Source organism: Danio rerio, chromosome 7 (genome assembly GCF_049306965.1).
Source record: "Danio rerio strain Tuebingen ecotype United States chromosome 7, GRCz12tu, whole genome shotgun sequence".
NCBI classification, from domain to species: Eukaryota; Metazoa; Chordata; class Actinopteri; order Cypriniformes; family Danionidae; genus Danio; species Danio rerio.
This window is the reverse complement of record NC_133182.1, coordinates 21,876,005-21,903,982: the sequence shown is the minus strand read 5'-3', so window position 1 is coordinate 21,903,982 and position 27,978 is coordinate 21,876,005. Positions and strand designations below refer to the sequence as shown.

At 35.8% G+C, this 27,978-nt stretch overlaps 2 protein-coding genes across 4 annotated transcripts; one reads left to right on the top strand and one right to left on the bottom strand.

Annotated features, from left to right (window-relative positions):
• Window positions 1-47: 47 nt before the first annotated feature.
• Window positions 48-1,068, bottom strand: ufsp1 (UFM1-specific peptidase 1). Its single transcript, NM_001089530.1, is given in 1 exon segment — window positions 48-1,068. A coding segment is annotated over 1 exon segment (747 nt). The 5' UTR covers window positions 990-1,068; the 3' UTR covers window positions 48-242.
• Window positions 532-27,884, top strand: epoa (erythropoietin a). 3 transcript variants are annotated; one of them, NM_001115127.1, is given in 6 exon segments: window positions 532-631; window positions 1,918-2,044; window positions 19,495-19,625; window positions 21,684-21,770; window positions 21,855-22,019; window positions 27,272-27,884. In NM_001115127.1, coding segments are annotated over 4 exon segments (516 nt in total). In that variant the 5' UTR covers window positions 532-631; window positions 1,918-2,044; window positions 19,495-19,514; the 3' UTR covers window positions 27,425-27,884.
• Window positions 27,885-27,978: the final 94 nt, after the last annotated feature.

The following is a 27,978-nucleotide window of genomic DNA, read 5'->3' as shown; positions in this document are numbered from 1 at the left end:
AGCTAGAAAGGTCTATTCAAAAAAGTCAGGGGCAAGGAAGTCAGACATTTTCATTTAGATATTTTAATAATGTGATGAGGTGAAACAGGAAAATGTTTACACCGTATAAAACTGTAGTTTAAAACTGTATGCAATCATAGTCATTGTTTCCATCTGTATCTTTGAGTTAGGACATTGTATACTATTATGAAGTCAATACATACAATTATAGACAACATGAGTTTATGAAAAATTAAACCCTGTTATTTCTTAGCAGTAAGAGGCAGGCAGATGTTGTAGAAAGAACACTGGTCCAGAGAACTAACTGGTTTCCATGAAACCCAACCTTGCGCTTGTAAAGTGTTTTTATCTAAGGCACAGCCGTAATAGTGAGGATCCATAACAAGCAGATAACTCCCGTGTTTACTGGTGCTCACACCTAAAATCCCCTTAGAGGAGTTGTCCCTTTCCCCTCCCATCATAACAGGTGATCCACGCGTAAGAAAGTGGTTATGAAGATCCTCTACGGCCTGATCGAGCTCTCCGCCATACCGCACGTGCACTATGCGACAGGGAACATCATAGAGCTGGTCAAGAACAAGACTAGCCTCAAACGTCCCGATCCACTCCCTGGAGCCCAGGAATGAATCAGGTTTGTCTCCTATTTCCACCAAAGTCTGCTGTATTTCGGAAATACTTGGTGGGTGTCTCACGCTTACAGGTTGATTAAGACACAACCATGAAGAAATGGTCTGAATAGTTCTGTATCCACAACCCCAACCTCTGTCGTCCTTGCCATCGCAGCCATAATGATAATAGAGACACTCTCCTGATATGACTGAGCATCTGTCACAGTCTGCAGACGGCGGAGGCAGGCCGACATGGGCATTATTTACCAACACATCCCTCCACGTTTCCTTATTGGCAGCCATTGGCGTTTGTTCATTAACATATCTACCCCAGTCTATACACTGTTTTTGAAGTGTTTCTGTTTTCTCGGTCTTTTCCATGTTAATGTGTGTCTATCAGATACGAAATAGTTTACATATTGAAAACAGACAGGAACTTCACACACGTGATCTTGAGCGTATGTCCATCTCTGAAACTCTTCCCTGCGGTGCATGAGCTCGTGCTAAACCGTTCCGCTACAACTTAGAGATTTTAGAAAGGGTTTTTATGTAATTTATTTACAGTCAACCGGTTTAAATACAATTAAATTGCCTAAACGACGAATTCTGTCTATAAATATCAAGTCGATATCAATATCTGGGTCTTTTAAAATAAACAAATAACGTAGACTTACCATTTTCCGTTACTGTTTGCACCGTTTGCCAGAAAAACATGTAACGTTAACGTTAAACGGTTATGGAAAAGTGTTGACAAGACAGCAATGATGCCAAAACAAGACAAATTGTCGTTGTTTTATAATAAGTTGTCTTTTGTAGACATTCACCAACAACGTAACGTTAAACTTAACATTTAATTAAATCTGTTGTCGTGTCGCTTTTCCGAACTTGGCCAAATGGTTGCCACTGCATCACTTTAACGTTACCAAACCAAACAAAGAGCTGCGTAGTGTATGTATTTTTTTCTTTTTTGTAATGAACAAATATTTACATCGCATGAGAAATAACTTGTCATGTTTGTACTTTCACTCCGTCCACATTAAATAAAGATGCTAATATGTTTTGTCAAAAGAAACCATTTATTCATCCATGACTTAAATGTATCTTGTAGCGCTGTGTGCGCTTCTGTTTTACAGCTACAGTGTCGCACAAAGTCGTTACATTGTCTTTTGATCGTCATATTGAGACAAAATAACATTTCTTCTGCTGTGAGTTGGCTTAAAGGTCTCCAATAAACAGTGGTTTAGCCTATGTTCATTTTCCAAGTGGCTAACATCGAAGTCCTTTATTGTACATTCTTTAATTACACTAGACACCCATCTGTGTTTGTAACGCTACCGCCAGTCCATCAACAGAGGGAGCCAGTGCTTTTGGAAGTGTGTATAGACCCATTCAGATCCGCTGTGGAGTGCACTAGTGTTGGCCAGGCTTTCAATAAGGTAAGCTACATTCTGTTACATGTGTGTATTGTGTCATTAAAACCGTATTTTGAGCAATAAATGACAGCCTATTGCTGTTACTAAAACACGTAATGTTGGAACAAGTAACTGATTGTTCAATGAGTAAATAAGCACATGTTGTAATTTGTCATATTTTGAACAGTTTGATTTGAGGTGCCAGTCTTTTGGTTTCTAAATTGCTTTCTAATGAAAAAAACACAAGAGTGTGTCTATTTCCCACATGAGAACCAATGCAACCAGAGAAATGGCAAATGTAATATTATTCATCACTTTGCCAATAATGGGTCCTAAGCAAAACAAATCCCAAACTAGGTCTGATTAGACAATGTGAATGGATGTACACTGGTTTGGTTTGGTAAACAGTTGTTGCCTATTGCGTTGTGAAGATTTGTATACATGAAGTGATCATTATTACATTTAGTAATTAAATTAAATGACTTGTTTTAAATGTACATGTCGTGTTTTATTTAGGAAACTGTACAAAATAGCAGCCAAATATTTTGAAATAACTTTTGAACAAAATAAATAATACTAACATCAATCTTGTTCTTTTCATTTCATTTATTTATTTAAAGGGGTTTAAAATACTACTTAAAGAAGGTCAAGACAGAGCAGGTAGATAACAGAAGCACACAAAAAAACATCAGCATGCATAAAAGCAGATCACAAGGTCAACGAATAGACTACGATAAACAATGCACGATAAGGGATGTGTGAACGCTGGCCTGAAATGTAATGTTTTGACTTGAGATAGACTAAAGATGAACACTTAAGATGAGACTCAAATCCAGAGATGGAAGGCATTCCAAAACTAACTTACATGTCAAGTCCCTGATGCAAAATCCTGTGGTTACAATGGGAGAAAAATAAAACCTTCTATCTAAAGAGGTCAAACTGTTAGTGGTTGTGTAATTATGATTCAAGCAGGAGTCAAGACTGTACGGATAACTGAAGGTGAGTGCAGAATGGCAGTGTCAGATTGAAATGGAGTCAGCCTTTTCTTGTTGGATTCTTTTCATTGTTAATATGCATTATTAATGCTTGAAAATAGCAGGCAAATATTGTAACATAAAGTAGAGAGGAATTACTAACTTAAGTGTTGCCAAAACTTTTTTTTATTTTAAATGTTTGTTGCCAAAACCTTTCTAAGCTCACAGGTTTAGCTTTTTTTATTATGAATGTTTATGCAATGTTATGCAAGACACTTATAGCAACATTATTGGCTTTTGTTAGCTTGTGCAGTTGCTGAAGCAGTGCAGTCTTCATTCATAAAATGACCTCGGGATTTCTTTTTGTCAATTGGCAGGTTGTCAGTCATTCTCTGAATTGTTTAACTGTGAATTTGGCATAGTGACATGATTAGCTTGCATCTGCTGTTTAAGCAAGAACAAGGAGTACTTTTCTAGCAACAATAACTGTCAGTGGCAGTGGATCACACACAAGCCTATCAGCTAATTTTAAAATGTTCTTAACCTGAGTTTATCAGTGAACTGTTCACTATGTGACTTAAAGCAAAGAGTGTGTTTGACTCCTACTCTTTAGCATTTTTATAGCATTGTATTTATAACCAGTAGAGTTGTGCACAAGGCATATCATGCATCGGCAAAGAAAAACAATTCAGCTGACATAAAATGATCTGCTGAAGAAAAAATCCAAATAAATAAATGAATTCTTTAAAAAAGGGAGGTTCACTTTTTGTTGGTGCCAGAAATGATTTGTCTCTGCTTTAAAGAGCAAAGGCCAAAGCTAGAAATATCCCTATATGCTTTCCAGCCAGATATTGCTGACCGTCTGTCACTGTAAAGTGAAGATTTTATCAGTCGATGAAGCTCTTTCCAGTCTATTAAAATCCTGACACCTCCTAAAGAGCAGCGTGATATTTATAGATAAAGACGAAGGGGTGGTGAGCGGGGTCCAGGGCGAGAGGAAGGGGTCTTCCTAAAACAATCAGTCAGGTTGTTTAGTCAGTCGAGCCAACAGCAGGCTGCATGTGTGTGGAGAACGCTGCCAAATCTGCAGGCTGCCTCTTTTGGCCCTTATCTTTAAACATAGAAGGATCTTGCCCTTTTAATTCATTTCTATGACTGCATGATAATGCTTTTAAGGCGATGAACTGAACTTTAACCTTTAGTTGGGAGTATGGGGTATTCAAATTTAGAGATTGTTTGGGTATTATCCTCACTGAGGATTTGTTTATGTGATGAAAGCATACAGTAAAAAAGAGATTATTTTAATATTTTGTCTACAATTTGAATTTCAGAAAAGTTGGCACATTTTATAAAATGTAATAAAAATCAAGACTGTAATTTGCTGATTATTTTTAACCTTATTTAGTTGACAAAATACAAAGATAAGAATTGTGGAAAAAGTGGTGAATTGTATCTGAGTTGTATTTCATTCATGTGATGCAAAACTGAATGTTCAGCATCATTATTCATGTCACATGATCTTTCAGAAATTATTCTTATATGCTGAGTGCACAAACTGAACTTATTATCAGTGTGGTATTGCAACTGATACTTTTCAATGGACAGAAGGCTCACACTATTTGTTTAATATAAATATTTTGTAAAAATTATTAGGATAATGTCTTTTCTGTCAAACGAGTGCATGTATACCTGCGAAATGTATTCCTACCTCTAAAAGTATTCATTAAACAATAATAATACCGTTTATGTAGGTCACTGAAAGATGAAATGTTCCATTTTTGGATTCACATCATTTTAAAAAAGAAACAAAGTGAATTTATGTAACTAAAAATAAACTATAAGCTTTTATTTAAAATCAAATGGGAAAGAAAGGTAGAAGATATGGGTGAAGTGATGGGCCAGACTGAAATTTATTGTAATTCACTGTTTAGATTGTAAAATACCATTAGATTGTAAAATAAACTCACAAAGAGGTCATGTAAAAGAAATACACAAAGACAAAAATATAATTTATGCAAACTTAAATATAATGAATATATAGTAGACTTTTTTCAGAGGTAACGTAATCTTGTTCAAAACATGTTTATATGCTGTGCCTATGCCAGGGGTTCCCAAACTTTTCAGCTCGTGACCCCCGGCAACAGTGCTAACCACTGAGCCACTGTGCCACCCTACAGGTTTTCAGCTTTCTTCAAAATAATCTGTAGTGTTCAATAGAAAAAAAGAAACTTGTCAAGGTTTGAAACCACTTGAGGGTGAGTAAATAGAGTGTAAATTGTAATTTATGTGTGAACTATCCCTTTTAAGGTTATTCTATCTAGAGCACAGGTGTCAAACTCAGTTCCAAAAGGGCCGCAGCTCTGCACAACAATTCCAATGACTTGCAACCCCCACTATCCTCGGAGGTGGTTATAAAGATGCAAACATTGCAGAAAATGGTGAACAGACACCAGTAGGAACTATATAGACTAGCTTATCGACAAAACAAAAAAGTGCAATAGTCTAACAATCATATAATTTTTTGTCATAGTTTCAATCTGCTGCAATTAACACTAATGCTGTGTCATTGATCTAGCGTAATAACCCAGTGGTCGCAATCCAATTGAAAAAGAATTGAAAGGCTGCTGGCTTTTTATTTGCATGTTGTTTTTTATGTAACTCTTAAGTTATCTTCTGTAGATTATGGATAAAATATGGTAATTCTAATAGTTTAGTATAGCATATATAATATTTTGGGAAATCACCAAAAAAAGGTTAATGTTTAAGGAACTGCTCGTTTTTGACAGAGCTTTGTCCTGCATGAAAATTTCTGACTGATAGACTTGTGACATTCAACGTTAGAAATTTAGTCAGCTGATTAAGGAAAGTACAAACAGTTGCCTGATTAACACCAAAAAACTTAAAACCAAATTAATTTAAACACAATTTTTTTAACATTCTTATGTTCATTCATTCACTCATTCATTTTTCTTTTCGGCTTAGTCCCTTTATTAATCTGGGGTCGCCACAGTGGAATGAATCGCCAACTTATCCAGCAAGTTTTAATGCAACGGATGCCCTTCCAGCCGCAACCCATCTCTGGAAAACATTCACACACACTCATTCACACACACTACGGAAACCTTTGCCTACCCAATTCACCTGTACCACATGTCTTTGGACTGTGGGGGAAACTGGAGCACCTGGAGGAAACCCACGCGAACGCAGAGAGAACATGCAAACTCCACACAGAAATGCCAAGGCTCGAGCCAGCGACCTTCTTGCTGCGAGGCGACAGCACTACCTACTGCGACACTGCGTGGCCCTAATATTTTTATGCTCAGTATTCTTTTTCATCTCACCTGCATTTTTAGTCAGTTTCATAATATATAACAAAAAATATGCTTAAAAACTGTGCTCTTTCATTTTTGTTAGGATAATTTTAAATCGCACTCAGCAGTAAACTCGGCAATGACAGTTAGGAAATTATAAGTTGTCTAAAATTGATCTCCACTTTAAAAAGTAAATTCTACTTATGAAAACACTGTAAATTCTACTTATGTGTGCATATATTTGACATCCTTCTGCATCTTTAAATGAAACCATGAAGACTGATAAAAGCTGTTGTTAAGCTAATGTATTATTCTCAAATAGATCATGGTCTGGTAAAGTTACAAAACCATGTTAGTCAGTAAAACACCAAAATAGAAAACAAAAACTAAGTGTACTGGTCAAGCTCTGATATAGATGAATGCTTGATAACATGTAGCGTAAGGTCATATTGAATTTCATCATTCGAGGGGCTATAATGCAAATTCACCTTTACAACACAGTTACATCATTACACAGCAATTTCAAAAATCAGTTCAGTCAAATCAATGTTAATAATTTAATTCAATTTATATTTGTGTTATTGATTTATTTTGCATTTGTAAATTCAGACCCAGAATCACCCTTGAGGACCAATTCACACCGCACCGACAGACGGTGACAAATGTGGACCAGATTACATGTCACTTCTAGGACATTCTACAACTTGACAAGTGCAGTTCAGTTTGTTCATTCCATAAAAGCGAGCTCAGACAGATGCCCACTGACACAGACATGGAAAACATGTGATGGTATATGGCTGTCTGTTGGTGCTGTGTGAATCACCTGAAACCAAGTAGATGAAAAACGATATTGAGCATTGCAGAATAACATTTTTAAAAAGAAAGTTTCTAGTAGCACTGGTGGGGCCTTTAGCATCCATATATATATATATATATATATATATATATATATATATATATATATATATATATATATATATATATACATATATATATATATATATATATATATATACATATATATATATATATATATATATACATATATATATATATATATATATATATATATACATATATATATATATATATATACATATATATATATATATATATATATACATATATATATATATATATATATATATATACAYATATATATATATATATATATATATATATATATATATACATACATACATACATACATACATACATACATACATACATACATACATACATACATACATACATACATACATACATACATACATACATACATAAATAAATAAATAAATAAATATATATATATATATATATATATATATATATATATATATATATATATATATATATATATATATTTTTTTTTTTTTAAACATTATTTAAAAGGTTTCTCTGAGCACAAACAAGTTATGATGTGTAACTAGAACCTCTTGTGTGTTTTGCCTCTTCTCGTTGAATCCCTGAATACCTCCTCAATTGTAAGTCAAGGACAAAAGCATCTGCTAAATGACTAAATGTAAATATTTTTGGTAACCCCCAAACAGATTCCTCAATGACATTACTGTGAAAACTTCTTTAATGGTTCCTAGCAGTTTTATTTTGAAGAGTGTGTTTCTGGACAGAGTGTTACAAGTTTCAGAGAGGTCATTAAGGGGATTCCCCACCCAAAATACCCATTGTTACATAGTTACAAGTATTTTTAAATTAAGCTGCAAGCTGTTTTTTGAGCCCCGAGTAAACCAGAGGCAAAACTAAAACTTAAAACGAATTTAATGATGCAGTCAACTAAAAACTCTGTTATACCAATTTTCTCTCATTATAAAATGTTCATTGTAACAAACTGTGCTCATTCAGTATAACATTCTGTAACATTCTTTTTGACATGCACAACAAAATTACTTTTTTTTTCCAAGAATTACAACAGAAAGTGGCCGTAGGTCCTTTCAATACAAAGCTCCTTTTGACTGGAACAATCTTCCTTCTTCTTTTAGTTCAATTAAGACTTTTAGTCTCTTTAGAACTAATTTATCTTCCTTTGGAAACTTGTGAAAGTTATTAATATTGGCTCCGATTAAATTGCTTATTATTTATTTGTATATCAAATAGTTTGTACTTTTGATTACATTTTTTTGTTGGCTTAGCCTGTGGGAAGGGTTTCAAGTGTAGTGCTGCTTGTTTGTTTTGTTTAGCTGTATGTTTGTTATGACATGATGTAATCTGTTTGATTTTGTGTACTTCTTAGGAACCCCTCAAAAATGAGATGGTTCATCTCAAGGGGCTATCGCATTTAATAAATTCAAACATTCATTTGAAAAATTATTTGCTGGCAGATGGGCAACCCTAGTGGTTTGACTGACAGCATGGAAGTAAAACGAATTATGATCACAATACATTGTATTTAGTGTTGTTTAAAATGGCTTTTTTTATTTTTATTTTTTACATTTTTTAATATACTTTTATACACTACCGGTTAAAAGTTTAGGGTCAGTGCGATTTTTTTTTTTTATTTATTTTTTTTTTTTATGTTTTTAAAATAAGCCTATTCTGCTCACCAAGACTGCATTTATTTAATCAAAAATACTGTACAAATTGTAAAATTGTGAAATTTAATTGCACTGTAAAATCACTTAAAATTATTCCAGTGATTTTAAAAGTTAAATTTTTTGTTTCATTACTCCAGTCATTGGAGTCACATGATCTCTCAGAAATCACTCTAATATTCGTTATTATTATTATTAATAATAATAATGGGGATAGTAATAAAAGCAATAATGACTGGAGTAATCATTTAATTTGAAACTACATACAATAAGTAATAAATTAATATTTAATAAACAAGTATTTAACAATTTTTTTTTACATTTTAATAAATGCCGTCTTGATGAACAAAATTATTTTCTTAAAAAAAAAAAACATGAAAAAAAACTGACCTCAAACTTTTGACCGGTAGTGTATATACAGTAGTCAACATTTGAACTGAATCAAAAATGTTTGTTAAAAATGGCTGCTGTACAACAGGTTTAAGACAACTTTGATGAAAAGATTTGATCCACTTCAAATTGGTCCAAATGTTGACAACTGTATATAAGTATACCTGACAAAGTTTTGTGAACTATTATCACACTAATTAAAATTTAAGTGATTTAGTTGTGTTAAAAAATGTATTGTAATTGTTCTTTTTTATTTTCATAACAGGGCATATACCAATGTGCTGGTGAAAAACAGAAGCTGTATTGACTTAATTTCTTTGACGCTTGATTCTCTTTGATTGATGTAACACGTAAAAGCTGTGGAAAAAAAGGATCACTAACTGTACAAACAATTTCTCTTATAACAAAGCAAGTGCTACCCAATGAACTTGCGATTCTTCTGGATGCTTCTTATTCGGAAACAATAACTTCCGACTGGCCACCTTAGTGGCTCCGACCTCCCCGTCCCCCATTCTTTCTAGTGAGCTTCCTGTCTTGTGGCGCGCCACTAGACCTCAAACAAGGAGTCTGATCTGGCTCGCTTCCTATTCAGACACTGGATGTATTGTCATTCTCTATTTACTATGCAGATCTCCCTCTTATTCTCACTCTCTTGACTCTGCATTTGTCAACTTCTGCCCGTCTTTGTTTACTAGTATAAAGAGGAGGGGTGTCCTTGGGTCTTCCCACACATAACCCCCTCTCTCTCTCTTTTTTTAACCATTCCAGTTTCAATGACAGGGTCCAAGCCTCGGAGTCACTATGCCGAGACTCTCCGTCCCTCGCCCCCTCCCCAGCCATGACACATGTTCCACAGCACGTACCTTGTCTCTCCAGCCTCTCAGTTTGGCTCAGGCAGAGCAAACACAGTAGTTTGATCAAACAAGACGACAAATGATTTTGAGCTATGACAACAAACACACTGTCTGTCTGCAGTGCACAACTCGTGCTGTCTGTATGTGTGCGCAAACACCTTATTATTGTCATGTTTACTAAAACAGAGGAAATAATACACAGCGATATCCAAATTGTTTTTAGAGCTTCGTGAACTCCAGAGCTGTGACAAAAAGCCAACTTGGAGACACCGAATATGATGTTTATCGAATGGATAGAATAATACACAGCGGAAGCCATACTGCTATTATAGTTGTATGAAATGCAAACAGGTCAGAAGGTAATGTCAGCAGAGTGCCTTGGAGGAGTTGTATTTAATAAACAAACAAAAGTATTCTAATATTTGCACAAGCATTTATACAAATAGAGCCAATTTATATTGATTATGCGTAGAATCGAGAGAGGTTGGGACATGATTACTTAGAATATATATGTACAACTGTTGACCAAACAACCTCTATCCTCTTTCCTGGCATCCTGGTAAACTGATCTAAGCATGCGAGATGCAAGTTAACTACAAACGTCAACTTCGTACAAGATATTAAAAAGGGAACTTCAAGTTGACTTAACTGAAACCGACGTCAATTAGGTTTTAATTAATTTGGCATAAAACAGCCACATGAGTAACCTTTGAACTGTAGACAAAATCCATAGGGAATCTGAATGCCCTGTAGAGATCTTTAGATACATTTTATTGATCCCTGAGGGTAAATTCGGAGGCTTTGAACTCTGTACACTCTTTGTCTTCTTAGTGACCCAGAATGCTTTCCTGAGTTGGCTCACGTTACTTTCCTGGATAGCCCTTTTTATTTGCTGTTTAAACATGGTTAATTTAGACTGATATAAAGTAGTTTTGATACCTTATAGAGACAGTTCACCCAAAAATTTGAAATTGATTATTGATTCAGTATTTGCTCCGAAGTGATTAAAAAAACTTTATAAGTTTTTTTTTCTTCTGCTAAACACAAAATAAGATATTTTGAAGAATGTTGGAAATCGATAACTTTTGATTCCATCGCCGGAAAAATAAATACTATGCAATTCTATGGCTATAAGTAGGGCCCAGACGGAATTTGTGTGCGCACAAATCTGCAGATTTTCACAGATTTTTAGCTCATCATTGAGTCTATGTATTTACTTGTGTAAATGTGTGTAAGTAAAAAGTCCAGAATGTCTAAATGCATTCAAATAAACATTCAGAAAAGGATAAAATGATGGTTCAGCCTAAAATTCAAGACTCAAAACCCACTTATTTAAGATGGCTTTTAATACTTAATTTTATTTGCACTATTGCTGTGTATATTTTATTATTTCTCTTGTTGTTTTATTGCTCTTGTTGACTGTACGGTGTCCTTGAGTTGCTAGAAAGGCGCCTTTAAATAAAATGTATTATTATTATTATTATTAAAATTAAACCATTCTCAGCCTCAAGTGGTCCCAAACCTATATGAGTTCCTTTATTTTGTTGAACACAAAGATATTATGAAGAAATTTGGAACTGGTAACCACTGACTTCCATAGTAGAAAACAAACTCCAAAAACTATGGAAGTCAGTTGTGTATCATTATTTTATATGCAATCAAAAGAAAAAATCTCAATCAGGTTTGTGACAAGTGATGGATCAGTAAATGACAACAGAATTTTCAGGGTTTTTTTACTTGCATTTTACTTGTTACAAAAAAGTCTATTTCAAAAAATGTTGGAAAACCATTATACCTAGGGCCAGATAAACATTTTTTGCTATTTCTGCGAAGAATTTGTAAAAAGTCTGCGGATTGATGATGATTTTAGGAGTATCATAACTACAAACTTATTATATGAAACAAAAAACAATGCCTTTTTACTTTTATTTCATGTTTAAAAAGCAAATCCAATTCGATCCACTTATTTGGTAAATAAAGCAGGTCTATGTTTATTCAGATTTTAAATTAATTTTACTAATGTTATTGTGATATAATAAGTCATATTAAAATCTTTATATGATTTATTTACAAAACAGATTATAAAGTAATATTTTCTGTCTTTTAGTAGAGATATTATATGAGAGACTTGCTTTGTTTACCAAATAAGTGGATCTAATAGGATTTGCATTGTAAAAATTAAATAAGTCAAAAATGTATTTTTTATTTCATATATTAAGTTTGTAGTTATGATGCTCATCATAATCCGCAGATTTATTTGCAAATTCTCTGCAGAAATAGCAAAAATTATCTGCAGATTCTGTCTGGCCTATAAATTTCCAACAGATTTTGAAATATCTTTTTTTGTGACAAACCTGATTAAGATTTTTTTCTTTTGAATGCATAAGATAATCGTTTAGAAAATGATAAACAACCGACTTCCATGGTATTTAGAGTTTGTTTTTTACTATGGAAGTGGTTACCGGTTAAAACATAAAAAAAGGAAATTCTTAGATGTTTGGGACCACTTGAGGCTGAATGTTTTAATTTTAGGCTGAGCAATCATTGTAACTTTCCCTGAATGGTTTATTAGAATGAATTTAGACATTTTTTGGACTATTTTTAGGATAGTATCCCAGGAGCATCCTGCACAAGTTTCAGTCATAAATTTGTCTGGCTTGAAATGTTTTAAGTTGCTAGGTTACCAGCTCTGTTTCATGTCTTTGTATTGCCACCCCTTATCTGGAAGTATACAGTGGAAAATGCAGTTAAAAGATCATTGTATAAATTACATTGAGAGGAAGCCCTGCTAACCCCTTTTGGTGCATTATTTACTTGTGTAGACTACTTTGAGAAAACAGATTATTATGTGAGTAACAATGAAAGACTAATCCTTTCCAAAACAGGAAGCTGATCTGATAAGTATCACGAGACTGTTATATTTGATTTTTATTTTCAAAGTCATGGATTGAAAATAAATAAATAAGCATTACGGAACCGATGAGTGCTGACAATACCTTAAAAAGCTTCGGTTGCAATTAACGGGCAATAGACGGAGCTATGGACAAAAGGGAGAGGATCCTGTAAGCGCTGGATTCTGAGATGCAGATAATCAGTGAGTTAAATCTTCTTTTTTTGTTTTCTACCTGAGGCTCAAGATTTCACAGCTGCCGCACATCCGTTCTCCAGCTTTAACTGGACTTTAATGAGAGCCTTTTCTGCTTAATCGCGTGGTCGCTTTCGTGGAGAGAGGGGAATTGACATTCATAGAAAGCTTGCCAATGGGGTGATGCAAAGCTCAACGGATCTAATACGTGCCTCGTGGGAAGGGACGGTGTCGTAGTATTTGATCGCGTGTGCCTCTCACTGAGTTCTTGGAAGCAGCGCGTAGGGCTTGATGCGTCTGTGCTCCAGTCCATCCATGTCTTTTGTGCCACAAGTTGAGCTGTTTTTGCGCGCGATTTGTCATTTTTAATCATGTGTTTGAAAAATGCCAAGTTGTTTTGCGAATGTTTCACGGTTCAGGTAAGACTTTTTCATAACCTTTATTGCTACTTTCTAATAATAATACTGTGCATTTGGCAAACACGTGGGGAAATTGTTGGTCTGAATGGGATTTATAGTTAGCAATATATACTATTATAATATTGCTATATATAAATAACTAATATTATTTATATATAGCAAGCAATACGATTTAAGTTAAATTAACGTTTAGTTTTTATACATTTAAGCATTCATACAACAAAAACGATTTACACTTTTACAGGTAACATTATTTTGACATTATGAAAGTGAACGCTTCATGTACGCGACAGTTCTTTAAGTGTGTTGAAGCAACTCATCACTGGAATTATGACAGTTTATGGTTGTTTTAATTGAAGAACGGTAAATCTATTGATCATACAGGAAGTTAGGAAGCATATTTTGATTTCTCAGCAGTACTTGCGATCCATCTGTGTTGGAATTTCCCATGCATGACCTGGCATCTTTTTTAAGCATGAGCTTTACATTACAGTGAGAGCTGACTCAGTGTACAATTGCTGCATCATCAGAAGCTGACAATTGACAAGCACATTCTCTTTTAAAAGTGAGAGTGACTTTGAAGAAAAAGAAAAAAAAAAGCTTAGGCAGATCATGGGATGACCAAAAAGGGCTTTTCCAGTGGTTTTGACTATAAGAAGGATCTTATCACTTTGTACAAGATAATTTGGTCACACTTTATTTTTATGGTCCGTTCATGCCAACTAATTCTCATTAGACTATAAGTAGATTTTTAGGTTGGGGTTAGGGTTATTGTATGTTGACATGATCTTATAGGTAGTTAAATGACTAGAAGGAGCAGTATCAACAAATATTAAGCAGATAGTCTACTACAACTCCAATGAACCATCAAAATAAAGTGTTATCGATGTTTTTACAGTACATAATCAGTTTGAGCTTTTCTCTGTTATGTTAAAGCTTCTATGAAAACTATCGAAGGCTTGAAAGATGTGGTGGATTTGTGTTTTCACACTTGCTGTATTGTGTCAGATTTATACTTTTGTAGGTCCTTGATTTTACCAGGGGTAAGACTTGCCACCATGACCGCGCTCAATTTGCAAGGCAAAAAATAGACTCTAGTTGATGGCATTTAGCACTGGCCCTTTCCCTGTTACCTCTAGCATTGGCTAAGATCCTAAGCCCTCAAACTCAGACACAGTGTGTGTTGGCTGTTCTCTCTGCTGGAGTGTAAGGCATGGGTTGTCGCTACCCCTTTTCCTGTTGCCTGTTGTCATTTATTCATTCAGTGAGAGAAGGTCAAGTGTATGTGTGTGCAAGGATATAGAGAGTTCGCATGTTCTTTATCAAAAAGCAACCTTATTAAATCAGATTGCTCATTGTAGGAGGCACATTTTTCTTTATTTCATAAAGCTCCTCGTGAATATAATATACTGTACATTCCCAGTTTCTTTGTGTCCAAATATTTGTGGCACATTAAAAAACACACTAATATTATGAACTCCATCATTCAAAAGTTGTAGATTAATAAGAAATTATAGGCATTAAATAAATCAGACTTTTATTATTAGGTGCATTTTTACAAACTTACTTAAGATGGCAGAAAATAAATAAATATGATCTCTGCGATTTAATATTAAGAAACTGTTTATTAACTAGTACTACTAATAATACCGGCGAGGCAGTGGCGCAGTAGGTAGTGCTGTCACCTCACAGCAAGAAGGTCGCTGGTTCGAACCTCGGCTCAGTTGGCGTTTCTGTGTGGAGTTTGCATGTTCTCCCTGCCTTCGCGTGGGTTTCCTCCGGGTGCTCCGGTTTCCCCCACAGTCCAAAGAAATGTGGTACAGGTGAATTGGGTAGGCTAAATAGTCCATAGTGTATGAGTGTGTGTGTGTGTGGATGTTTCCCAGAGATGGGTTGCGGCTGGAAGGGCATCCGCAGCGTAAAAACTTGCTGGATAAGTTGGCGGTTCATTCCGCTGTGCCAACCCCGGATTAATAAAGTGGATGAATGAATACTAATAATACACTGTAAAAAAATGCTGGGTTCCACACAATTCCTACATGATGACCCAACATAAACCGATTAAGTTTCCACATATTTAAATGAATTGAACATAAAACAATTAAGTTGTCCCAAATAAAACTCAAGGATTGTGTTGATTTAGCTCATTTTAAATAAGTAGCATGAACAATCAGAATACTTTATAAATAATAACACAGTTTTAATTGTGTATAATAAATTACTTGTTATTGAGCACTAATTCATCATATTAGTATCCTTTCAGTGGGATCATGTAACTTTTAAGACATGAAATATGATGCTAAACATTACAGGAACCAGTTGCAATTTTAAATGTGCACAATTTGAAAGCAGATGTTTTAGATTGTAAAATTGTGTTTTGTCATATTAAATCATTTTAAAATATTTTAAAGCATTGATTTGTTTGTTATATATTTTTGTCTATTAGATTATTTTTTAAGTATTTTTATTTCTGTTTAGCTTTTTTTTAACCCTATAAATCCCACAAGGGAGTTAGAAACTTATTGATTACATTACATTTTTTTTACTGTAACATGAAATATCGTCTGTTTTAGTGTGGGATGTGCATAGGAGACTTTACATTAAACAATCAATTATCCTACCTGCCTTAAACCTTTTGAACGCTAGTGTAAAGAAAACGTGCTTATGGTGGCACGTGAGGAAAACCATGCATGGTGGCCTCTGAATGTGACCTATAAGTAGAGTCACTTTAACTGAATTAGAGTCGGAGACGGGGTTGCCTAAAAGAAAGCACTGTTTGCAGAGATAACATCTGTATGTTGAGATGCGGGAGGCCTTCATTTAATTCAATTACGTGACCACAAAACCCTCAAACAAAATATAGCTCAAGTTCCTGGAAAAGCTGTCAGGCATTGGCTGATTAAATGGTGGACGTGCATTCTGCTGCATTCAGACAGGCTTTGTGTGTTTCTGTAGCAGTTCCTGGTTTTTTGATAGGTCATGGTGTCAACAGAACCTCTGCTGTTCTAGTGACAAGACACCATTCTCTGCCAAGATCAGCAGTAAAGGGATTTGTCAAGCTAAGGCCAAAAGAGCAACTCCGATCCACAGCCATTCTTCAATTCTGCTCATTATCTCATAACTTGAAATTTTGAGCCATCCTGGAGGGCTTCATAGCGTGTGCTCGAGCTCAGAGCATCTCCAGAGGGGACATCTGCTTTGATCAGAGTCTTACTGCGTCAGAGCCTGCAAAAGCTGAAAGCCGGCATTCAAAAAGGGCCAAAAAGAAAAGAGCGCTATAATATCACATGCTTTAGCTGCACTGGAAATACCTATTCACTTACTAACACTGATCTGCCCAAAAAGTGCACACTAAGCAATGCTATGGAGTGGTCAGCGAAAAAAGCAATAGGAAAAGATTAGAATTAGCATTTGTTGCCACAGCAAATATGTATTTTTTTTTTCATTTCATTTTTTTTTTGCCCTGACTTGGACGTGTAGTTTTGCAAAATCTGACACGCATGTGATGGAGGATTAGAGGCTGCAGACCAGACATACACAAACACTCTTTCTGTGTAATCTGTCTGTTTATTCCAGATAGACCGAGCACCGTGTGGGTGTGTCTCCATGTTGCACGTGGGTTTTCTGTATGACTACATTTGTGTTTCAACCCCAGATTTATTGATTGTGTGTTTATTGGTTATCTTATTCGAAGTCAAAGTTTGTTTGTAGTCACTGATTTTTGTAATTTTTATTTTTATACGATTATATATTTTTTTTGGTTGCCCATTTAAAGATGTTTATTGTAGAGGTAGACTAATAAGACTGGCATTTTATATTACAGTGCTCAGCATAAAGGACTACACTTCATTTCGAAAATGACTATTTTTATCCATTTCTCAGTGAATATAGGTAATATGTTGGTGTATTGGAACAAAACTGATTTATTAATTGAATATATTTATTAAAATAATATTTTAGTCACTTAACATTTTTAGAAATAAAAAAAAAAATACATTTAACTTTATGTGAAATGTTGGGGGCAAATACAAATTACAAAATTGCAACCAAATTTTATAAATTGTTTAGTTTTTCTTGAATTTTGCTCTTTTTATTTTTTTTTAATTTTAATATTTTTCTCTAACATTTAAATTTGTACTAATTTTAGATCATTATCACAAGTTATTTTGTTACATTAGCTCCAGATTTGGCTTTGATACTGACTAATCTAATAAATATGCACACATATAATACTGAAAAACATACAGTGCTCAGCATATATAAGTACACCCCTCACAATCCTTTTAAATTCTGATTTTTTTTATGAATGCATATACATTAGATTAGTCAGTACTGAAACCAAACTTGGGGCTTATCTAACAAATAATTCACGATAATGGTCCAAAAACTAGTAACCCCAAATTTTGTAGGTTGTACTATTTTTTTCAATATTTAGATTCAATTCAATTGTATTATCTTTCGATTTCTAAATATGTTTGGTGATTAAAATATTATTTTATTAAATATATCTCTTTAATAAATCTGTTTTGTTCAAATGCAACAAATACATTGCATATTCACTGAGAAATGGATAAAAATATTAGCTTTCAAAATGGGGTGTACTCATTATGCTGAGCACCGTATTAGAGACTATTATGCAGGTGTGGTTGGAGCTAAACTATGCAGAGCTGTGGCCCTCCAGGAATTGAGTTTGAGAACACTGTTGTAAAGATTCCTATGGAAAATATTCATCTATACCAGAGATTTGTGAGAGGTTTACTCATATGTTAAGCACTGTAGATATAGAAATTCCAGTAGTATCTAGTAATGGATAAACTACAGATGGAGTGTTTCATCCGGCCCATTGATTAGAAAAGTACAAAATCTCTTAATGTATTTGACTTATAAAGGTAGCAGTGCTCCACCTTGTGGTAAAGCAGTTAATATGCATTAATTTGCATAAATACGCCAATTTAAAAACTTTCAAATTAATGTATTTCCCGCTGGAAACAATAGTGCAGTCATTTAAAGAGATGTATTAGCTATTACAAACTTTTGATAACCAAATTCAGAAAAATGTATTCTTTTATCCTTAGCAGGAACGAAGCTCTTTCAGGTTTAGAACAACTTGAACAGATTTTAAGTGTTGTGTAAGTTGATGGGGTCCAGAAACTGGTTAAACATATTTTTTCCAACAGATTATGTAATGGTCATTAATTTGTTCTTTTTAACACATAATGGACACTTTATTTTTTTAATAGATATAAAATATTTGGTACTATTTCTATTCTCTGGCTGTATATTTTAACAAAAAAAAAATGTCTGTAGTTTGTAATGTATGGGTGTTTCCTGTTTTTATGCTTTTGCATTGCACTATAGGGCCTTGATCCCTGCTTAGACCTTTTATGATGCTGAACATTTGATTGCATTGACATTTTAGTCATTTGCTCATAGAAATTCCAAAATAAAAATATATGCAGTTGTTTTACTGGTTTATTTTTTTAGCATGTACAGATGACCCTTAATTAAGCATTCATTTGAAATAATATGCACTTACTGTATGTTCAGTTGTTACAATTTAAAGTTTTCATTTAACAATCTTTAATAATGCGGTTTAAATCAAACCATTTTATTCAACTTCACAGCCTGCCTATAGTTTTGTACAATATGTTCATGTTTTGTTCTATTAAATTGTCAGTGTAAACTTTTACATATTTTTCCTTTCATATTATTATTATTAAAGTTTTGAAGCCACTGCTGGCATCTGTATACAATTGCTATGCCAGGAAGCAGGTTTGGAGAGTAGGAAATGTTTAATCTCACAGAACAACTCTTCTGGATGTCCTGTTATGAGTGCAGGCTTGCCAGATCTTTAATTTTCTTCAGTTTCATCCAAATTTGTTGTTTGTGCATCAGGACTCTTTGCCTTACTGCTGATGGTGCTGGAGTGGACCCGTCCAGGCCTGTCCTCCCCATTACGCCCCATCTGTGACCTGCGCGTCCTCGACCATTTCATTAAGGAGGCATGGGATGCAGAGGCTGCTATGGTGAGAGACATGCACATGATGGATAAAGTTCATAAACACATTTGACAGGAATCCCTACTTTCTTGCTTTTCATCTACAGTTTTAATCTCATACGTGCATCAACCAAGCATCTTTGCAAAAACATTAGCTATGTCTGAAAGCTAGATAGCTAGACTGTGACTTGCCAATCAGGCAGTGACTCTGGATGAAGTGTTACTGCACAAAGGCACCTTATAAAACAGATTTCAGACAAATTCTAAAACACAGCATAATGATTTAATCATGTATAACAAAAAAGAAAGAGGCTTGGTAAGTAAAGCCCTGGTCAGATCACACAATTTTGTCATGATTTCGGCACAATTTCCTTAACGTAAGGTATCATGGGGAGTTGTAGACAACAAATGGGCATTCAATTGTTCAATTCAAGATTCAATCGTTTATTCATGTGTAATGTGGCATTGTTCACGACGACTGATACTATGCATGCGACACCTCACGACACCATCGCAGAAAGTCTGTTTAATTTTTCCCCGATCTTCACAATGAGTTCCGTCACGTGGGTGACAATGGACAATAGGAGCAAATCATTTTTCAGTTATAGGCGCCGCTGCCATTAATCCGTGGGTCAGGTAATCAAAAAATAGGCTGCTTATTTACTTATGAGTGAGTCTCGGGTGGACAAGATCAGTCATTGGTTATGCAAACTTTAACTGCTTTCTCTAAAATATTAAAGTGTTTTAAGAAATTTTATTAGACAGACTGTCTCAAATATACAGACATTTACAAGTTTCTGAGTTTTCTCAGCCTTCTGATGATCAAGTTCGTTCTGGGAACACGTTCAGTGCTGGGAACACATTGAAAAAGCCTTGATAAAACTTATTAAATTGAAACTGACTGACTCAATGGATGATTTTGTCATGGATGATTTTGTCATTAAAAGTTAAAACTGTTTAATATAAGTTTATCTGAAACAGTAAATATTCCACTTTAATTTAATTTTATTTATCTTGTTTATCTAGTAGATAGCTGTTTAACAATAATACATTAAAATTAAGATAGTAATTATACAAAACTAAATTCATTTCAAAAAGATATTTTTTCCAATAAAAATATATGAATTATTTTTGTTTGTTTGTTCCCGTCCACTACTCATATGTGCAGGTGGATGATTTGTTCACACTGTGGAAAACAAGAATTTATTAATGCTTGACGGTAATTGCTGTATCACAAACCTCTGTCACATATTTGCTAACTTTTTAATATGGCATCATTTTGTCTTGAGCATCTGATTTTTTATTGATTTTCTCCATCTCAGTTCAGGTGAGGGAGTGTTTAAGCAACCTATGGCTGAAAAATATACATTTAGATTTAAAAGAAAATATCTTATTATTAAAAAGGAATCATAAGTTTGATCCTATCCATGTCGTAACGGATGCCCTTAAATAATGTAGTTATTAGTTGTCAGCAAACATCAATGTTTGTTTAGATTGACATAAGATAAAAAAAACATTGAAATTAAAATAAGAAATATTGTTTTAGCAACATTTGTGATTGCTTTAAGAAATAACGCTCGTTGTATACCTCAGGGGGGATGACTGATCGTGACAGACATATAGTCTGGTACATTTGTTACCCTTGACAAGTGAAGATTTTATCAAGACAAAATCGCGTAATCTGACATGGTGACTTTCGTAACACCAATAAAAATCATGTTATTTGCTTACTACAATACTTACTACTAACTACTAATTTCTTGCTAGAAATGTCATTAAAAGTGGAAAACGTTGGACGGAGACATACTTTTACTCTCAAATTGACACTGAAGTGGTGCTTTGAGACTTTTTTTAGCACAACTGTCAGAAATGGAATGCACAGGATTGTGGGATATCGAAGGCAGCGAAGAATAGAACATAAATAGAACTAAGGGAAGCAGAATTTAGATTCAGAAATGTCTTCATGATGCCTTCCTTTCTTGGAACGCTTCCCCCGAATGCAGCATTTTAGAGTTTTCACATGCAGCCAATGTCATGTTACCCACTAAAAAAAGATCTCTCACTGTGAGTGTTGTTGTTATCACAGAGAACTTGTAAGGACGATTGCAGCATTGCAACGAACGTCACTGTTCCTCTGACCAGAGTCGATTTTGAAGTCTGGGAAGCGATGAATGTAAGTGATGATGTTCTTGCTGTGAACGGAATGTGGTACTGAATAAATGACGTGGTTAAAACTCTTCTCTGTTTGTCACTTCAGATAGAGGAGCAAGCTCAGGAGGTCCAGTCAGGCTTACACATGCTGAACGAGGCCATTGGCTCATTACAGATATCTAATCAGACTGAAGTGCTTCAGTCTCACATAGATGCCAGTATTAGAAACATCGCCAGCATCAGACAAGTGCTGCGAAGTCTCAGCATACCGGTGAGTTCATAAAATGTTTTAACAAATAGGCCTTGTTTCCACCTAGTATTAAAATGCATTCAAATGTGTGTGTGTAAAAAATAACTGACTGCTCAGAACAGAATTCTGCTATATGCTGTATATAAATCGTGTCCCAGATATTTGATATGGCAGTTTCCATACTCTGTGATCTGCAATCCCTGCAGTAAGTGGATTTTTGTGGCTGTTCCATTGTATTTGACAATAAGTGTGCTTGCTCCGTGAAAGAAATTTGGTTAATTGTGTTTTTGACTACCTCTGATGTTGGGGATGTGATGCGCGAGTACTAGGCCAGTGGTTCCCAAAGTGGGGGTCAGGAACCCCCAGGCGGGTCGCAGGACTATGACATTTACATTTAGTCATTTAGCAGACGCTTTTATCCAAAGCGACTTACAAATGAGGACAAGGAAGCAATTTACACAACTATAAGAGCAACAATGAATAAGTGCTATAGGCAAGTTTCAGGTCTGTAAAGTCTAAGAAGGAAAGCATTAGTAATTAAAAAAAAAAATTTTTTTGGAGTACAGTTAGTGGTATATCTAGAGAGCCAATTGCAGATTAGGAAGTGAAGTGGAGACTAAATAGTTGTTTTAGTCGTTTCTTGAAAACAGCGAGTGACTCTGCAGTTCTGATGCAGTTAGGGAGTTTATTCCACCAACTGGGCAGATTGAACGCGAGAGTTCGGGAAAGTGATTTCTTCCCCCTTTGGGATGGAACCACGAGGCGATTTTCATTCACAGAACGCAAGTTTTTTGAGGGCACATAAATCTGCAGAAGTGAGAGTAGATAAGAAGGAGCAAAGCCAGAAGTCGCTTTGTAGGCAAACATTAGAGCTTTGAATTTGATGCAAGCAGCAACTGGCAGCCAGTGCAAATGGATGAGCAGCGGAGTGACATGTGCTCTTTTAGGTTCATTAAAGACCACTCGTGCTGCTGCGTTCTGAAGCAGCTGAAGAGGCTTGATAGAGTTAGCTGGAAGCCCCGCTAGTAGAGAGTTGCAGTAATCCAGTCTGGAGAGAACAAAAGCTTGAACAAGGAGTTGAGCTGCATGTTCAGATAAGAATGGTCGGATCTTTCTTATGTTATAGAGTGCGAATCTGCACGATCGAGCAGTTCTAGAAATGTGGTCAGAGAAGTTTAGTTGGTCATCCATCGTTACTCCAAGGCTTTTCACCATTTTGGATGCAGTAATGGTTGCCCCATCCATCTGGATTGAAAAGTTATGGTGTAGAGTCGAGTTGGCAGAAACTACAAGCATTTCCGTTTTTGCGAGGTTCAGCTGAAGATGATGATCTTTCATCCAGTGTGAAATGTCCGACAGGCAGGCTGAGATGTGAGGGAGTTGCTTGACAATTTTCAAAAATCAAGTTAATTTTATTAAATTATTAGAATTATCATATTTTATCCATAACCTACTGAAGAACAAAAGGGTAGTTAGTAGTAACATTGTTAACATGTTATTAAAAAACATTTAAAAAACAACATGCAAATGAAAAGTAATTTTCCTTTCAATTCATTTGTGACCCCTGGCATGATTACATTATATTAAAAACACAGCAATAGTATCAGAAGAAGCACATTGATTTCATGGCACCAGGTTAAACTTTCTGGCACCTTTACAGCACTCACATACATTAAAAATATATACAGGCCACAACTGAACATGGAGAATGGTCTTAGAGTAGCGTTCTTCAAAATTAAATGATGAATAGATTTGGGCCAATTGGTATGTGTGTGCCGTTGTACACAATGTTTATATATTTATCACCACCTCAGAAGATATTGGGGGTTGCAAGTCACTTGCATTGTTATTTTGGGGCTCAAAAGTTTGGCCTAGTCTGCCCTAGGCTATATGACAATTATTAGGAAAATTCTCTTTTGCCTAAGAGAATAGTTTAAGGGTGTTGCATATATTCTTTTAATTAGTTATCTTAGTGAAGTTTATTCATAAACAAATTTCGAGAGGCTCACGTGCTTATGATTGTTCACAGCTGTTCCAACTTTAGCTAATGACTGATTATCCTATTAGACGATCCCTAACTCACTATAAATAACCAGACTTTTCTCATCTCAATATCTTCGTCTTGAAGAAACCCCCCCACCCAACCCTACTTTCCCTCCTTTCAAACGGGCGTCATGGTGGCCAGCGATTAGCGCTGTTGCCTCACAGCAAGAATGCCCCTGGTTTAATTCTTTTCCAAACCAGATGGCATTTCTGTGCGGAGTTTGCTCGTTCTCCCCGTGGTCGCGTGGGTTTTCCCCGGGTCCTCCGGTTTCCTCCCACAGTTCAAAAACAAGCACTATAAACAATTAATCAAAATACATTAGCTAAACTCTGAGTACACCCTTCAGCATACATATCCGACACTTAGCTACAACAAGCAAGAAGGGGAGTCATCGAGATCTACCTGAGCTCAAACTCCCCTCTCGCCTTGCAACGGGAGGGAGCCCAGGGCTCGAGGATCTTATAAGCTCAGGGCTCTCTCCCGGGACAGCACGCCAAACTAGCTTTACTAACAATCATCAGCTAAGTGTGAACTCTTAAAAGTAAGTGAAATCGTTATGTGTTTCAGGACATAAGAGCAGACATATGACTGCAGCTATCCACAATAAACCTCTCTTGGCACAAAGCACATTCTGTTTTTGGGGAGACTGGGCTTCTTTCAGAACTATGCCAATTTTGTCTTTAGATTTAGGGGTTTTAACATTCAGATAAGCCATTGCAACCTCTATAATGCTCAGGTCTGGGCTTTGTGGAGTCCACTTCAAGCCTGTCTGTCTTTTATTAGCTGATTTTCTCTGTTAATACGATTTCACTGTTCAGGTTCATTTTTCTGTGGGTCCTCTGTTGGTATTTGGTTTTACATTTTGGGTGTTTAAAAAAGGTAAAAGACAAAAAAAAAGATAAATGAATGGACTCGACTCCAAGGGTTTTTAAAATTGATTTTTATTTGTCCAGTGTTTTTTTATGTTACATTGTTGACCCTAGACCAGAGTCGTAACATAATACTGTAGTATATGATTATTATATACCCACACATGTAATATTAGCCAAAGTTTCTTTTTTCACAGTACTGTACATGCATTACATCTAAGAACGTCAGCTTGTCTGTTCCCTGGGAATCAAACCCCATGAACTCGGTTTTGCTTATGTCATGCTTCAACACTAAAGCTACAGGAAGAGGAAAATGGATGTTATGCTAATCAAGCATGTTCGACAAACTTATGTCAGCTTCAGGAACTGAGCAAGTCTGAGCTTCGTCACTCTATGGTGATTGTGTCATAGTGTTACATAACAATCAGTGGGGTTATGCTAAAATATTTCTCACAATAAATAAACATTCATTCATTAATTTTCTTTTCGGCTTAGTCCCTTTAATAATCTGGAGTCGCCACCGCAGAATGAACCGCTAACTTATCCAGCATGTTTTACGCTGTGGATGCCCTTCCAGCTGCAATCATCACTGAGAATCACCCATACACTCATTCACACACATAGACTACGGACAATTTTAGCTTACCCAATTCATCTGTACCACATGTCTTTGGACTTGTGGGGGAAACCAGAGCACCTGGTGGAAACCCACGCGAACGCGGGGGAGAACATGCAAACTCCACAGAGAAATGCCACCTGAACCAGCCAAGGCTCGAACCAGCGACCTTCTTGCTGTAAGGCGGCAGCACTACCTTCTATGCCACCGCATCGCTATGCATGAACATGTCCATATACATTTGCATTAAGGATTGTTAATACCAAGTATGATTGGTACTAATGTAAAGAAAACAAGTAAACATGTCTGATTTCAGAGATTTATATTTAGGTTTTATTTCAGATGATGCACGAGGCATGGCTGCTTTTCCATTAATATTCAAATTCTGTAAATTGACATTGTAAACTGAAAAATGGGAAACATCAATTTGCAACTTCTATATAAACTGCAAAAACATTTTTATGCTTACAAACTTGTTTTTTTCCCATGTAATGAATAACAAGGTTGATTTCCTCCTTGTGGAAGTGTGCAGTATAAATATAAATAAATACACACATACACATTTACTGGCCACTAGTATCAGATTGGACCCTCTTTAGAACTGCATTAATCCTTTGTGGCATAGATTCACCAAGGTACTGGAAATATTCCTCTGAAAAAATTGTCTATGTTGACATGATAGCATCACGCAGTTGCTGCAGATTTGTCGGCTGCACATCCATGATGCGAATCTTCTGTTCCACCACATCCCAAAGGTGCTCTATTGGATTGAGGACTGGTGACTGTGGAGGCCATTTGAGTACAGTGAACTCATTGTTCATGTTCAAGAAACCAGTCTGAGATGATTCATGCTGTCTGACATGGTGTGTTATCCTGCTGGAGGTAGCCATCAGAGAATAGGTACACTGTGGTCATAAAGTAATGGACATGGTCAGTAACAATACACAGGTAGGCTGTGGCGTTGACACAATTGGTACTAATGGGCTCAAAGGGTGCCAAGAAAGTATCCCACACATCATTACACCACCACCACCACCACCACCAGCCCGAACCATTTATACAAGACAGGATGGATCCATGCTTTCATGTTGTTGATGCCAAATTTTGACCCCACCATCTGAATGTCACAGCAGAAACCGAGACTCATCAGACCAGGCAATGTTTTTCAAACGTTCTGTTGTCCTATTTTCGTGAGCCTGTGTTAATTTTAGCCTCAGTTCCTTGTTCTTAGCTGACAGTAGTGGCACCCAGTGTGGTCTTCTGCTGCTGAAATCCATCTGCCTCAAGGTTTGACGTGTTGTGCATTCAGAGATGCTTTTCTGCATACCTCGATTGTAACGAGTGGTTAATTGAGGTACTGTTGCTTTGGTTTGAACTGCAGCAAATCATCTCGACCATGTCTACATGCCTAAATGCATTGAGTTGCTGCTATGTGCCTTGGCTGATTTGAAATTTGGTTTAACGAGAAGTTGGACAGGTGTACCTAATAAAGTGTGTGTATGTATGTATGTGTGTGTGTGTGTTTGTGTTTGTGTGTGTGTGTTTGTGTGTGTCGAATATATATCAGATGGAGTCTGAAAATCCTTCTCTATTCTGATGTTATCTGCTTTGGTGAATATAGCAAATGAAGGCATGAATGGAAATCAAGATAAATGGTGTATGGTTTATTTCCAATTTGAAAAGACTTAAAAGACTAAAGACTGACAGAACCTAACTTTTTAACTCCTTTCTCTTTGTCCATCAGGAATATGTACCTCCAACCAGTAGTGGAGAAGACAAGGAGACACAGAAAATATCCTCGATCTCAGAGCTGTTTCAGGTCCATGTCAACTTTCTTCGGGGAAAAGCGCGTCTGCTGCTCGCCAATGCACCTGTCTGTCGACAGGGTGTCAGCTGATAAACAATTCAGGGCAAAGGCCAAACTAATCAAAGCTCCTCATATCAGGAGGCAGGATATGGACTATTACAAAGGAAATATATGACTGGGAGTTGTAGCACTTTGAAAGATTTACTCACAAAGGGAAGAGAAGACATCCCCCTGAATGCCAAGCGGCAAACCCACCTGCCAAAATCTACAAGAAATCACTCCTTTTTCCCCATATGACTGATGAAGCTTGTCCAGCACAACTGGGAAGGTTTATCTGGGACTCTTTTTCTACTGTTTATGAAATTGTCATTATTTATATATATATATTTCCTAGAGCTGGAATCACTGCAGGTTTTTCTCGGAAGCTGTTCAAGTAAAGACCTCCCTTTCTCCATCTACCATGGCCTCAAGCACCTCCAACTGTTGATAGAGACAACTATTTATCGTTATTAATTATGCACTGTAGGTTTCTATTAATTTTCGTGGATGTATGTGTGGGTGTGTGTGTGTGATTTTTGAGAATGCTGAGAATGGATGTGTCGGACGTCAGGAGAGGATGGTTGTAATTCTGAATTCTTACGGGT